The 14,151-nt window shown below is 40.5% G+C and overlaps 1 protein-coding gene across 6 annotated transcripts in view; it reads left to right on the top strand.

Moving 5' to 3' along the window:
* Positions 1-7,770: 7,770 nt before the first annotated feature.
* Positions 7,771-14,151, top strand: part of HLTF (helicase like transcription factor) — a 54,815-nt gene continuing 48,434 nt past the window's right edge. For all 6 annotated transcript variants that reach the window (XM_021934751.2, XM_021934752.2, XM_003894975.4 and 3 more), the window contains exons 1-2: positions 7,771-8,004; positions 9,436-9,643. In XM_021934751.2, coding sequence (XP_021790443.1) covers positions 7,985-8,004; positions 9,436-9,643 — 228 coding nt within the window. In that variant the 5' untranslated portion in view covers positions 7,771-7,984. The remainder of the gene's footprint in view (positions 8,005-9,435; positions 9,644-14,151) is intronic.

A 14,151-nucleotide genomic window follows, 5' to 3' on the forward strand; every position in this document is an offset into this window, starting at 1 on the left:
TACCAGAAATATCTTGAAGAAGTCTTCTTAAAATACCAGGCTAGCTGTGTTTCTAATTCTTTTAAAAAATCTAAAGTTGGCTGGTCTGAAGTTAGTGAGTTATCTCGATTGTTCAGTCAGTTACAGATCGAACTCCTTGTTCTACTCTTTCCCCCCTTCTCACTGCAGCATTTAAAAAAAATCTGAACTACTTTTATGAGTAAAAATATGTCTTCTCCTTTTTGATTATCCTTCTTTTTCATAGATTGCTAATTTAGCCAACTATTGTTGTTTCCTGATAAGCTGAATTTTCTGAATATTTACAGCCAGCTGTACAGACTTCAATACATTAACCTAAGTCATCAGTGCTTTAATGTTTCTCTTGGGGGATATCCTACCTTATTCCTCTTCAACCCAATGCCTTACCCAAAAATGTTTAAGAAATGGATTTTTTTTTTTTTTAATTGGCGATAGAGTCTCTCCATTGCCCTGGCTAGAGTGCAGTGGTCATAGCTCCCTGCAGCCGTGAACTCCTGGCCTCAAGCGATTCTCCCACCTTAGCTTCCCAAAGTGCTAGGATTACAGGTATGAGCCACCACACCTGGCTAGAAATTTTACTTGTAAATGTTACCAAGTTAGCAACTCAATATTAATTGAGATAATTAACATGTGTTTGCTAATTTAATATATATATCTGATAGCAATAGGATATCAATATATTCTAACCCTAAAACTTCATCAGTTTATTAATTTGAGTCTCTTAGAATTTCTAATTCTATTGGATCAGATTAAGTTCCTCTCAAAATCTATTGGAATGCTTAATTTTTTGAATTTTTTTGAGACAGGGTCTCACTCTGTTATCCATGCTGAGTGCAGTGGCATAAACACAGTTCACTGCAGCCTCTACTTCCTGAGCTCAGGCCATCCTTTCTCCCCAGCCTCCCAAGTGGCTGGGACTTCAGGTGCGTGCCACCATGCCGGGCTAATTTTTGTGTGTTTTTTTTTTTTTTTATAGAGATGGGGTATTGCAGTGTTACCCAGGCTGGTCTTAAATACCTGGGCTCAAATGATCCTCCCACCTTGGCCTCCCAAAATGCTTAGATTACAAGTTTGAGCCACAGCACCCTGCTTTTTTTCTTCAAATTTGAGAAATGTGTTTTTTTGTGAGGTTTTTTCTTAACTTTCTAAAAGGCTATTTGAAATAGCAAGTTAGCAAGTTAAACCTTAATTTTAGGGTTAGCATAAGTATTGCTACAGGATGCAATAGTTTGGTAAATTGTGATAAAAATGACTTTTAAAAAGCCATTTACAGCCAGGTGAGATGGCCCACGCCTGTAGTCCCAGCTACTTGGGAGGCTGAGGTGGTAGGACAGCCTGAGTTGAGTCTAGTTTGGGCAACATAATGAAACCCATTTGCTAAGAAAAAAGAAACCAGTGACTTATTACAACAATATAATTGCTCACTTTCTAGGCTAGGTGCAGTGGCTCATGCCCGTAACCCCAGCACTTTGGGAAGCTGAGACAGGCAGATCTCTTGAGCTCACGAGTTTGAGACCAGCCTGGACAACATGGCAAAACCCCATCTCTATAAAAAATACAAAAATTAGCCAGGTGTGGTGGCATGCACCTGTAGTCCCAGCTACTCGGGAGACTGAGGCACGAGAATTGCTTGAACCCAGGAGGCGGAGGTTGTAGTGAGCTAAACGCGCCACTGCACTCCACTCTGGGCAACAGAGCAAGGGTCTGTCTAATAAATAAATAAATAAATAAAAGTAGTATTTCTTTATTATATCAAAAGTGTATTTAGAGTTGAAGTTTTAATTTTCTAGCCATAAAGGAGGCAGAAAGGCTGGGCATGTGGCTCATGCCTGTAATCCCAGCACTTTGGGAGGCTGAGGTTGGAAGATCACTTGAACCCAGGAGTTCACGACCAGCCTGGGCAACCTAGAGAGACCCTGTCTCTCAAAAAAAAAAAAAAAAAAAAAATGCAAAAATTAGCTGGGCATGGTGGTGTGTGCCTGTAGGCCCACCTACTTGGGAGACAGGTAGGATGACTGATTGAGCCCAGAAGTTTGAGGCTGCAATGAGCTTGTTTGTGCCACTGCACCCCAGCCTGGGCATCAGAGCAAGACCCTATCTTGAAAGAAAAAAAAAAAAAAGGCAGAAAAAATGTTTATTAATCCTTGCAGTATTCATTAAAATAAAAAGATTACTTTGGCATGATGATGACAGAAACCCTAAATCATTCCAGGGCCTAGAGTGGTACTTCCCTGAAGCTGGGGAAAGGACCCTGGGCAGAAAGCAAAGGAGGGAGCAGATCCCTGGCTGGCCTGATGCCTTGCAACCCTGGGCTTGAGCCACGTAAGAGCATTTAGTGAGTCAAGGACTAAAGGAGGAGGGAACAATTATCTCCTGGGAAAGGCCTGTATAATCTGGAACACCATAGATTTCTCAGAGACGGAGTTGAGATTAGAGTGTCTCCTACTGCTTGATGAAACAACTCAGTCTACTTCAAGGACATGCACCTGGAAAAATGACTGGCTTCTGCAAACAGTGTTATTCTGCTATTTAGGAACAACCTTGCTGATTGAGACTCAATCAGGAAATAGGCCTCAATCAACCATATTTCTTAAGTGCTAGAGGACTTGTTAGACAATAACTCTATTACAACAATAGCACTTGTTGAGTGCTTACTCCAGGGCAGCACTTCATATTCATTGTATTATTTAATTAAGAATATTTTTACTTGGCATTAATTTTATATCACTTTGGCCCTATCAGCTGTGGTTTTACTCAGGATTTTGCCCAAAATCTAGAGAAATCTGATTAACTGTAGGAAAATTTAGTAAGTCAAAAAATATTTTATTTTCTATCATTTCCACAGCATTGTCTTGGTTATTTTTAAAAACGGTTCGGAAATAGTATTGTACCAATGTTCCTCATTTTGGTCATTGTACTATAGTTATGTACGGTACTAAAATAAGTGGCATAAAGGATACGAGGCAACAACTTGTACTAAATTTGTAATTTTCTGTAAGTCTACAATTAGATAAAAATAAAGTTGAATAATAGTTCATCATTTCTTTAATTTATTTAATAAATTATTTTATTATGGCAAAAAAGAAATACATGTTTAATGTAACAAATATTTTATATACATATAAGTAAAAAGAAGAAAATGAAAATTCCCTAATTTAACCAGCTAGAGGTATTTACTATAAATATCTAAGTATATATTCATCAAAATGTGTGCATATAGACATATAGCATGTATGAATTTCAATCACTGACTATATTTGCAAACATAAAACTTTATATTTCTTTACTGAACTTATATTTTCTTAAATCTTCAGTCTGCCTAATGGCAGGTAACCTAATTTAGTCACTTCTGAATAGTTCAGTCATTTTAAGATTTAAAGTCATTTAAATGCAGCTTTCAGATTTAGTTCCCTTCCTCTTACCCGCCAGGGAGGTTATGTTTGGACTCCATTCATCTTCTACAGGCACCCATTTCAGATGTAACTCATCTCACCTCATCGTTGGGGACCAGCATCCTGCTTTTGTTTGCTTGAACCATGATCCTGATAACACCCTCCAGCCTTCGCAGGGCTAGAGGCTCACGAGGCTGCCCTGGGTCCCCTTAACAGAGCCAACTCAGTCACCTTTACTCCTTTACTACCCTGGCACATTTCTAGTTTCTGAGGTTCTCTCTGAGATCTGCAGAATACTAAGGCCACTCTCTGGGAAATGTGGCATAGCTTCCTTTTCTTGTGTGATCTACAGAAACTTTGCTAGACTTTCTAGCACTCTCCCTTTGTGGAGATTGGCCCAGTGTGTATTCCAGGTCTTCTCTCTAAGACTCACTTAAGGGATTTACTCTGCAAACCCTCCTGCCTGTCATTCTTGAAAATTCTCCTCAACTGAACTGTTATCTCCTTTGCAGCGAAAGAAGCGAACAAACAAGCAAGCTCATAAGTTCATCCTACTTTCTTTAGTCTATGAGTTATGACATAAGCTTAGAAGTTTCTGTATTGAAACCAGACTTCTAGATATTCAGATTCTTCTCTTAAAGCCCCTCCCTGCTGCCTGGTCCCCACCCCCACACCAATGGCTTTAAAATTCTATTTTGCAAAGTGTAGAAAACATTTTTTTTTTTTCCGAGAGGGAGTCTTGCTCTATCATCCAGGCTGGAGTGCAGTGGAACAATCTCGGCTCACTCCCATCTCTGCCTCTTGGGTTCAAGTGATTCTCCTGCCTTAGCCTCCCAAGTAGCTGGGACTACAGGCGTGGCACCATCATTCCCTGCTAATTTTTGTATTTTTAGTAGAGACAGGGTTTCACCATGTTGACCAGGCTGGTCTTGAACTCCTAGCCTCAAGTGATCTGCCCGCCTCGGCCTCCCAAAATACCAGGGTTACAGGCATGAGCCACCACACCCAGCCTAGAAAAGGCCTAGAAAAAGTGGCTCACACCTGTAATCCCAGCACTTTGGGAGGCCAAGGCGGTGAGATTGCTTGAGCTGAGTTCGAGACCAGCCTGGCCAATGTGGCAAAATCCCCTCTCTACAAGCAATACAAAAATTAGCCTGGGGGTGGTGGTGCTGTGCCTGTAGTCATAGCTACTTGTGGGGCTGAGGCTGGAGGACTGCTCGAGCTCAGGAGGTTGAGGCTACAGTGAATCGAGATCGCACCACTGCACTCCAGCCTGGGCTACTGGAGTGAGACTGTCTCAAAAAAAAAAAAATTTTTTTTGAGACAATTGTGAAAATTTGATTATGAACTAGTTATTAGAAGATACTAAGAAGTGATTTATTATTAATTTTGCCACGTCCGTAGTTTTTAGAGAAATTAGTGAAGGCCATTATCGGCAGGGTGGGTTGGGAAGTGACCCGAGAAATGAAGCTACTGTGGGAGGAAGAGCCACCTATGCCATTCTTGGATTTCAGGCTCACAGAATCAAACAGGGGAGTGACATGACATGATTAATTTGCATAAAGGTTCTGTGTGTGTGTGTGTGGCAGGGGGGTGCAGATGAGAAGTGTGTTTGTGACTGGGAAGTGGCTGACTGGAGAAATTTTGGATTCCTTTCCTTTCCATACCATTCCCACCCAAATTTATCAGTAAACCTTTTGGTTCTCTTGGCTTCATCACCTTCCCTTTCCAAGCCACCACCATCTCTTATCTGAACACAATAATTTCCTATCAGTTGCTTCTATTCTTGTTTCCTGTAATTCTCCACAGGGCTGTCAGCATTTTTAAAAGCCTAAATCAAGTCATCCTCCTGCTTGAAACATTCAATGGCTTTCCATTGCAGTTAAAATACAGTCTTTACTGGAGACTCTTTAAGTTCCTGTGTAATCTGGACCTTATCTTCCCCACCATCCTTTTAGTGCCACTTTCCTCCTTACTCACTGGCCAAACCCCACAAGCCACCCTACAGTTCATTTTCCAGTTACAAGTGTTCATTTTTCATATGTACATGTGATGCTGTTATTAGAATAAATCAAGAAAAAAACAAAAAAGTTAATTTTTCAGAAAACATTATCTAGTATAATAGTTCTGAAATTGTAATTGCTGTAACATTTTAATCAAACTAGTACAAATTGTACTTGATCTTTGAAAATAAAACAAAGAATGATTAAGGGAAAGAATGTTCTACTCCTGGTTCTGAGACGTGAAATACTGATAACATAGAGAAAACTGTTGACTTTAAATAGCAAATTTTAGTTCATTCAAAGCACATTCTTTAACCATGGGACAGTCATTATTGATAGATCTTAAGTCTTTTTATTTTTTTGAGACAGAGTCTCACTCTGTTGCTCAGGCTGGAGTGTGGTGGCTTGATCTCGACTCACTACAACCTCTGTCTCCTTGGTTCAAGCGATTTTCCTGCCTCAGCCTCCCACGTAGCTGGGACTACAGGCTTGCGCCACCACCTCCGGCTAATTTTTGTATTTTCTTAGTAGAGTCGGGCTTTCACCATGTTGGCCAGGCTGGTCTCGAACTTTTGACCTCAGGTGATCCACCCAACTCGGCCTCCCAAAGTGCTGGGATTACAGGTGTGAGCCATTGCGCCTGGCCAGTCTTAAGTCTGAAAGAGCTACGTTCTCACATTTGGAATTTTTTCTTTGTCTAGTGAGCCTGACTTTCTTACTCTTACACACAAAACATCAATTTGAGCAATTTCTGGCATATTTTCCAAGAATTTATTTAAAATCTGGCATACCAAATGCTGAACTGTATTGCCATTTGCCTCAACACACTTCAAGAAGAACATAAAACAATTAAAATAATTTGAAATGCCATTGTCTTTATCTTCATCAACTTTGGTCAAATGAAATAATACATTGCTTCAAATTCTATTGCTCATCCAAGGTTCATGATTACAGATCACTACAGTTTATTTACGATAAAGAATAAATGTCTCTTGAAAAGCTGACTACCGGCCTGGCACGGCAGCTAACGCCTGTAATCCCAGCACTTTTGAGAGGCCGAGGCGGGCAGATCACCTGAGGTCAGGAGTTCAAGACCAGCCTGGCCAACATGGTGAAATCCCGTCTCTACTAAAAACACAAAAATTAGCTGGGCCTGGTGGCGGGCGCTTGTAATCTCGGCTACTCGAGAGGCTGAGGCAGGAGAATCGCTTGAACCCGGGAGGCGGAGGTTGCAGTGAGCCAAGATCGCACCATTGCACTCCCGCCTGGGGGACAGAGCGAGACTCCGTCTCAATAAAAAAGAGAAAAAACAGAAAAAGAAAAAAGAAAAGAAAAGCTGACCACCTAGTATTATTGTGTTGACGGGCGTGTAATGTGGACCTCTCTGTGACGGGCAAGTATTCTCTGGCAGTTACACGGCACCGCCTGTGCAGATCGGCGCCATCACCGGCTTCCCGCCCTGTGCGATTAAAAGGCCACCTTCGGGGACAGCAGCCTCCTCTCCATCCCCAACGCGTAGGGACCAGCCCTGATAGGCGTGGGCTGCAGCTGGTCCAAGGCTGACGGTCCCAGGGTTGCATTCTCCTTCCAGTCACCTCAGACTCTGGAAAGCGAGCCGTGGAGGGCCTCAGAGCGCCCCTCTGCAGTTCCTTGGGGAAAACAAGGGTCTCCCCAGCTGGGCTGGAGCAGCCACGTGCCCACTGGGAAAAGGGTCCTGTCCACCATTTCCGGCAAACGCCCCATAGCTGTGATAAACATGTGATGGCTTTCCTGTACCAAGAAAGGAAAATTTTCCTTAAAAATAACGAAAAGAGGTGGGGAGGGGACTCTAAGTTCCATTTAAGATTTTCCAAACTCGTTGTGTCTCATCCATACGCTGAGGCTTAACATGAAAATTTGGAGCGAAAGTCCCCAGGGTTCACCACAGGGAATGAAACAAAGTATCTCGCCGGTAGCTCCAGGTCTCGTAAACCGTGGAGCTCCTTCAGTATAACGCCCTATTACGTGCCACATTAGATGAGGAGAAAATAAGAGGAAGGATACGGTAGAGGCTTTAGAATGGGGTTGAGTCTTAGGACTTGTGGGGTAAAGGAAAGTCGTTTCCCTCCGTTTAAGGCAGGGAATCAAACAAAACGCCGGCACCGCAGGCACTGCAGTCGCACTCCTGGGGCCTCGTGGCTTTCCCGCGCGCCCGCCTTGGGGGCGGGGAAGAACCCGGATGGAACCACCCTTGCAGCCGGGATCCCCCGCAGTCTTTGAATGGCAGCGGGGCGGAGTTGCCCTCCCTTCTGTGCTCTGATTGGTTTGGCTCCGCACTCTTCTCTTCGTGATTGGGCTTTCCTAGTGCCAGTCACAGAGCGACGCTGGTCTCCCAGATTGTTGCTAGAAGGAGACGGCGTCGACGTCTGACTAGACTCGCAGCGACTTATCTTTCAGTCGTGCGCTGCTTATTCGGCGCTCGGAATTTGTTCCCGGCTTCAGGGCTGCGGGACCTGGAACGAGGCTTATCGAGGCGGCTCGAGAACGATCCAGGGGAGCCGAGGGGCTCCTCTTGTCATCCCACTCAGCGCCATGTCCTGGATGTTCAAGAGGTGAAGGGGGCGGAGGGGGTGGGGCGCTGGGGCTAAGGGCCTGGAGGCGTCCCCAAATGAACCTGACCTTCCCCGCGTTCCTCCACGTTCCCCGGGCTATTTGTGCAGCTGTATTCGTTCTGTTGGTCGCATATGTGGCCGCGGGAGAAATAAATGCATTGTCTTGGCTGGCGAGTAGGGGCTATTAGGGCGAGTCTCGTGTTAGGGACTTGGGAAATCTCTGTCACCGACTGTGGGGGGCCTGGGGCTTAAAGCCTCTCGGCCCATGCGTTATTCAACAAAACATCCATTAGATACCCACTGTGCGGCAGGCATTATGCTCGGTGGAGGGCCGAGTAAGCCAGCCGTTGTCCCCAAGTGGCTCACAGCTTATGTGTATGCACAGACGTGCAGATACGTATTTGCAGAGGAGCTAATAGAGAGAATGCGCCACTTGCAAGGAAAACGCAGCGCAAATAAGCGACTGTTCTTAGGAGAATGGAAACTTTCTGCAATGCTCCAGTAGACTTCCCCTCACTTTTCATTGTCCAAATTGGTTTTTATGGTCATTCCCGAAACAGTTACACGTAACGGGTTTGGGGTAATGCTTAAACCAGCGACGGGAGGCGGGTACGGGTGGCTTGGGGCCAATTTCCCACGGTGGCGTGGTTTAGATACCAGAATAAAGTAAGTGTTCTGCTCGGAGGGAGTTACAGTGATGGATGCTGGATGTATTTTCTGGAAAATTATAAACAACTTCGTATACAATAGTAGTTGTATTTTTGTAAGTCTTTTGTAGCTGAATCCCTATTGAAATTTTGGCATATAATTTTATTTTTTTAATAATTTATTTTTTTGAGATGGAGTCTCGCTCTCTCGTCCAGGCTGGAGTGCAGTGGCACAATCTTGGCTCACTGCACCCTCCGCCTCCCGGGTTCAAGAGATTCTCCTGCCTCCCGAGTAGCTGGGATTACAGATGTGCGCCACCACGCCCGGCTAATTTTTGTATTTGTAGTAGAGACAGGGTTTCACCATGTTGGCCAGGTTGGTCTCAAATTCCTGACCTCAGGTGATCCACCTGCCTCTGCCTCTCACAGTGCTGGGATTCCAGGCGTGAGCTACCACATCTGGCCCATAATTGTATTTACAGACATCATATACATTTCAGTTTAGATGATTTTCACTAGTAAAGAGGTTAGTGAGCTCTGACTAGGCTTTTCATTTTGAATTCCTAGGGGGCAGGTAGAAGAGCCAATATTGAAAACAGGTCAAGTTCGTGCGAAGCCTTCTCCACTCACTGCAATTCCTGCTTTAACGAGAGTAACTAACTATTAATCTTTACTGTGATTCCCATGTGAGATTTCATTTGCTGAAGTAAAGCATGAGAAAACCACTCATATGGTCTTTGGAAGTACTTAAATACTGTTTTTCTTTGCCTTTAAAAAAAAATAGGGATCCTGTTTGGAAGTACTTGCAGACTGTGCAGTATGGAGTTCATGGAAATTTTCCACGCCTCTCATATCCAACTTTCTTTCCACGTTTTGAGTTCCAAGATGTTATCCCTCCAGATGACTTCCTAACTAGTGATGAAGAACTAGATTCCGTTTTATTTGGAAGTTTGAGAGGTCATGTGGTTGGACTACGCTATTACACGGGAGTAGTGAGTATAATAGTAGATAACTAAATTAAATTTTGATTATATTTGTGGCGTTAATCTAGAAAATAAGAGAATTAGCAGGTGATGTGTACGGTTCATCTTTATTTTACTTTAAGTTAATGAAATATTTGTACCCCAAAAATAAAAAATACCTCAAGTGACCCTCCCACCTCAGCCTCCCAGAGTGTTGGGATTACAGGAGTGAGCCACTATGCTTGGTCTCAGTGCGTTATGTTTAGTTATTATGGGTAACACCGCGCCCCCACACCCCAGTACCTTGTTCATGTCATCGATTTGTTGCAAAAAGGAGGTAGTTTTGTGAAATCTTCTGGATTTTATTCTTTCATTTCTCCGTATGTTTCTTACTTTTAAGCTTCTTAAATCTTTTTTATTTTTGGGTGTCTGAAGCATGTTCAGCAGGAGATTGCTTGGGAGTTTCATGTTCTGGATTTGTTTTTCTCCTATATTTCCTTTACATTGGAACTTTACAAGTTGTTTTTTGATTGTCTGAAATGTGTTGTCTAGGAGATTCCTTAGGAAGAAACAGTATTTCCTAAGTTTTTGTCATAATTGTGGCATTTTATGAATGACAGTTTCATAAAATGAAAGTTGTGAAGGACTTAATGACAGTTGGGCTGAATTTAAAATCTTGGTAATATATAGTTTCTCTCCATATCCTAATGTTGTATAGAATTTTCAGGCCAGTGTGATTTTCTCTTTCACTTAAGAGAATTGGATTTTTTTTTTTTCCTTTTTTTTTGAGACCAAGTTTCGTTTTGTTGCCCAGGCTGGAGTGCAGTGGCCTGATCTGGCCTCATGGCAATCTCTGCCTCTCAGACTCAAGCAGTTCTCCCACTTCAGCCTCCCGAGTAGCTGGGACTGCAGGTGTTTGCCACCATACCCAGCTAGTTTTTGTATTTTTTTTTGTATTTTTTTGTAGGTTTTGGTGTGTTGTCCAGGCTGATCTGGAACTCCTGGGCTCAAGTGATCCGCCCACCTTGGCCTCCCCACGTGCTGAGATTCTGTGCCCAGCCTCTAGTTTTTTCTAATAGATTCTTGAAATCTATCAGTTCTTATTTCGTATCTATGTATTCTCTAGCTCTCATATGCATTTCTGAGCTTTTCTGTTTCAGATTTGTGCTAATTTTTCAAAACTTACATTGTTTTCAATAATTATTTTATACCACCATGAAATACTAGATTATGGTAGTTATTGATCTTAGAACAATCAGTATTTTGGATCTGAGAATAATCTCTGTGACCTCGGTAAGCTAGTGTGTGTTGAAAAAATGTAATCATCAGTTTTCTTCTTTTGCCAAATATATATATTTTAAATTTTATTTTTTCCAGGAACACTGTGTTGAGATATCATTTATTTTATAATTAATACATGTTCTTTTTTTTTTTTTTTCTGAGACAGAATCTCGCTTGTGTTGCCCAGGCTGGAGTGTAGTGGTGCAGTCTTGGCTCACTGCAACCTCTGCCTCCCAGGTTCAAGCGGTTCTTCTGCAACAGCCTCCTAAGTAGCTGGGATTACAGGCATGCGCCATCACACCCAGCTAACTTTTTGTATTTAGGAGAGATAAGGTTTTGCCATGTTGGTCAGGCTGGTCTTGAACTCCTGACCTCAGGTGATCCACTCACCTTGGCCTTCCAAAGTGCTGGGATTACAGGCATGAGCCATCGCGCCCAGCCATGTTCATTATTTTTAAATGGCTAAAAAAGCATTAAATCTTCTAAAGTGTATCATTCAGAACCGTAACTTATCTTCTACACTTGTGTGAGTATATGCATGTAAATTGGAATCATATTACATATTAATAAAAATAAGATCATATTATCCCTAATGTGATTAGGAATATCATCTATATTGGACTTATAATTTCCTTATTGATGGACATTTTTGAGTTAATCACTATTATAAAAAAGTAATAAAAATTGAGGTACTATCTTTGCATACTTGTTATTTTAAGTTTTGTCTTCTTTATTGAGATGTGGTTTACATATGATAAAATGTACATATTTTACATGTATGATCCTAGTGTTTTGACAAAGATGTATACCTGATAACTATTACCCCAATCAAGATACAGATTGTATCCATCTCCCTGAAAGTATCTTGTATCCTATTACAATCATTTTTCCCTGCTCCTGCCCTAGGCAACTGCAAGTCTGATTTCTATCACTATAGATAAGTTTTGCCTATTCTAGAACTTCACGTACATTGAATTATACAATATGTACTATTTTAAGTCTGGCATTTTTCACTCAGCGTAATTTAAGTACTTCTTTGGTCAATTTTGGTTATTTATATTTTTGAAGAAAAGCATCCATTTTATTTAGATAGTGGAACTTATTCCCATAGAATTGTGCATAGTAATCATGTATCCTTATAAAATTGTAACTCAGATTTTCTGGAATTGGGATTTGGTGGTGTGACAAACTTGTGATGCTCACAAGTGACCAGAACTCCTATTCCTGAAGGATTTTGAGATCAAGGAACACGTATTTAAACTCCCGTTTATGCCTTGGTTCTAGTTCCTCTTTCCAAGTTGAATAACCATTTTTTTGGTTGTTTTAAGTTGGTGCTCTGAACCTTAATTTCAGTACTCTTAACAATGAATTGTCAAATTTTGATAAAATGTGCCATTTTTTAAATGTCTGCCAGAACACCATTTTATATGCCTTATTGGCTCCATTAAACTTTTTAAAAACTTTAAGAAAAAGGTGGTTGTGTTCCTGTTTTTATTCTTTGCATTATACATTTGTGTCTTTTTTATTGATTAACTGTGACATCATTTCAAGACAGCCTCTCGTAGATTTTTCTTAATGATTATGTTTCTTGGCTTAATAATTACTCTCTTACATTCGGTTTTTCTACTTAGGTTCATTTTCTTTTTTTTTTCTGTTGGACTTGCAATTTGAACCTTAATTTGAGTCATTTAATCTTTTAATCTTTAAACGTGTAAGTATTGCCTTTAGCCACCAAGATTTGTTATATAGTATCATTCTTTATTTTTAACTCTGGTGTTTTTTTATTCTTATTTTTATTTTTTCTTTGTTTTGTTTTTTTTTTTAAGTGTGTTTTCAATAAGCGTATGGTTAAATTTTTTATTTTTTGACCCATCAATGGCTTTATTTTATAATAAGGTGATTTATTTCTTTTTCTATTTTAAAATACAGTTATGTGTTGGTTAACAATGAAGATACTTTCTGAGAAATGTGTTAGGTGATTTCTTTGTGGGAACGTAGAGTGAATAAGATGTTACTTTACTGAATACTGTGGGCAATTGTAACACATTTGTGTATTTAAGCATATATAACATGAAAAAAGTACAGTAAAAATATTGTACAAAAGATAAAAAATGGTACACTTCTATAGTGAAGCCCCATTATAATCTGCTATTGCATAATATATGTGGTCTGTCATTGCTGAAATGTTGTTATGCAGGGTATGAGTATACTGTTATGATTAATTCTCATTCCTTTTGTTATTCTTTGTGTGTTTTTTATATGTTCTATTTTTTTTTTGCTGCTGGAACCATGTTTTTGTTTTTATAGTCTCCAATATTTTGGCTCATATATTTTATTTAAAATTCTAGTAGTTATTTGTAATGACAGTTAATGATAGCTTATTATGATAAATTACAATTATGTAATACCTTATTTGAGATGAAATGCTCAAAAATTGTTAGTTTTGTGCCCTGCTTTTTTTTTTTTTTTTGGTTATGTATTTTCTAGGATTTGCATAATACGGTTTAAAAAAGATCATCCTGCAGGCAGTGGCAGAGGGGTGGTGACTGGGAGAGAGCATAGCTATGCCTCATAGATAATATCTCCAAAGGGCTAGAGATGAATATCTGTCTAATACTCTGTTTGGTTCTGGTTGTAATCTCTTGAGTCAGTAGACAGATGCTGGGAGAAGTTTGAAGCCGCTTTCTTGTATATTTTAAAGGAATTTTTAAAAATTGAGATACATTTATAATAAAATTTACCATTTTAAAGTACACAGTTGAGTAGTTTTTAGAATACTCATAAGGTTGTGCAACCATCCTCCTACAATCTAGTTCCAAAACATTTTCATTACTCCAAAAAGAAACCTCATTCCCATTTGTAGTCACTCCCATTACCTCTACCCCTCATTCCCTGGCAACCATGAATCATTCTACTTCCTGTGTATATGGATTTGCCTCCTCTTGACATTTCATGTAAATGGAATGATACAATATGTAGCATTTGGGTCTGGCCTCCAATACTCACTTTTATGTTAAGTAGATTTTTTTTTTTAGTGTACCATTTTAATTCCCTTGTTTCTTTTACTATATATTTTGAGTTACATATGATTACTTTAGGGACTACAATTAACAACTTAATTTATAAGAACCTAGTTTGGATTAGTGCCAACTTAATAGTATATAAAAAAACTTTGCGGCCGGGCATGATGGCTCATGCCTGTAATCCCAGCACTTTGGGAGGCCAAGGTGGGCGGATCACGAGGTCAGGAGATCGAG

The sequence above is a fragment of the Papio anubis genome, chromosome 2 (genome assembly GCF_008728515.1).
Source record: "Papio anubis isolate 15944 chromosome 2, Panubis1.0, whole genome shotgun sequence".
In the NCBI taxonomy this organism is placed as follows: domain Eukaryota; kingdom Metazoa; phylum Chordata; class Mammalia; order Primates; family Cercopithecidae; genus Papio; species Papio anubis.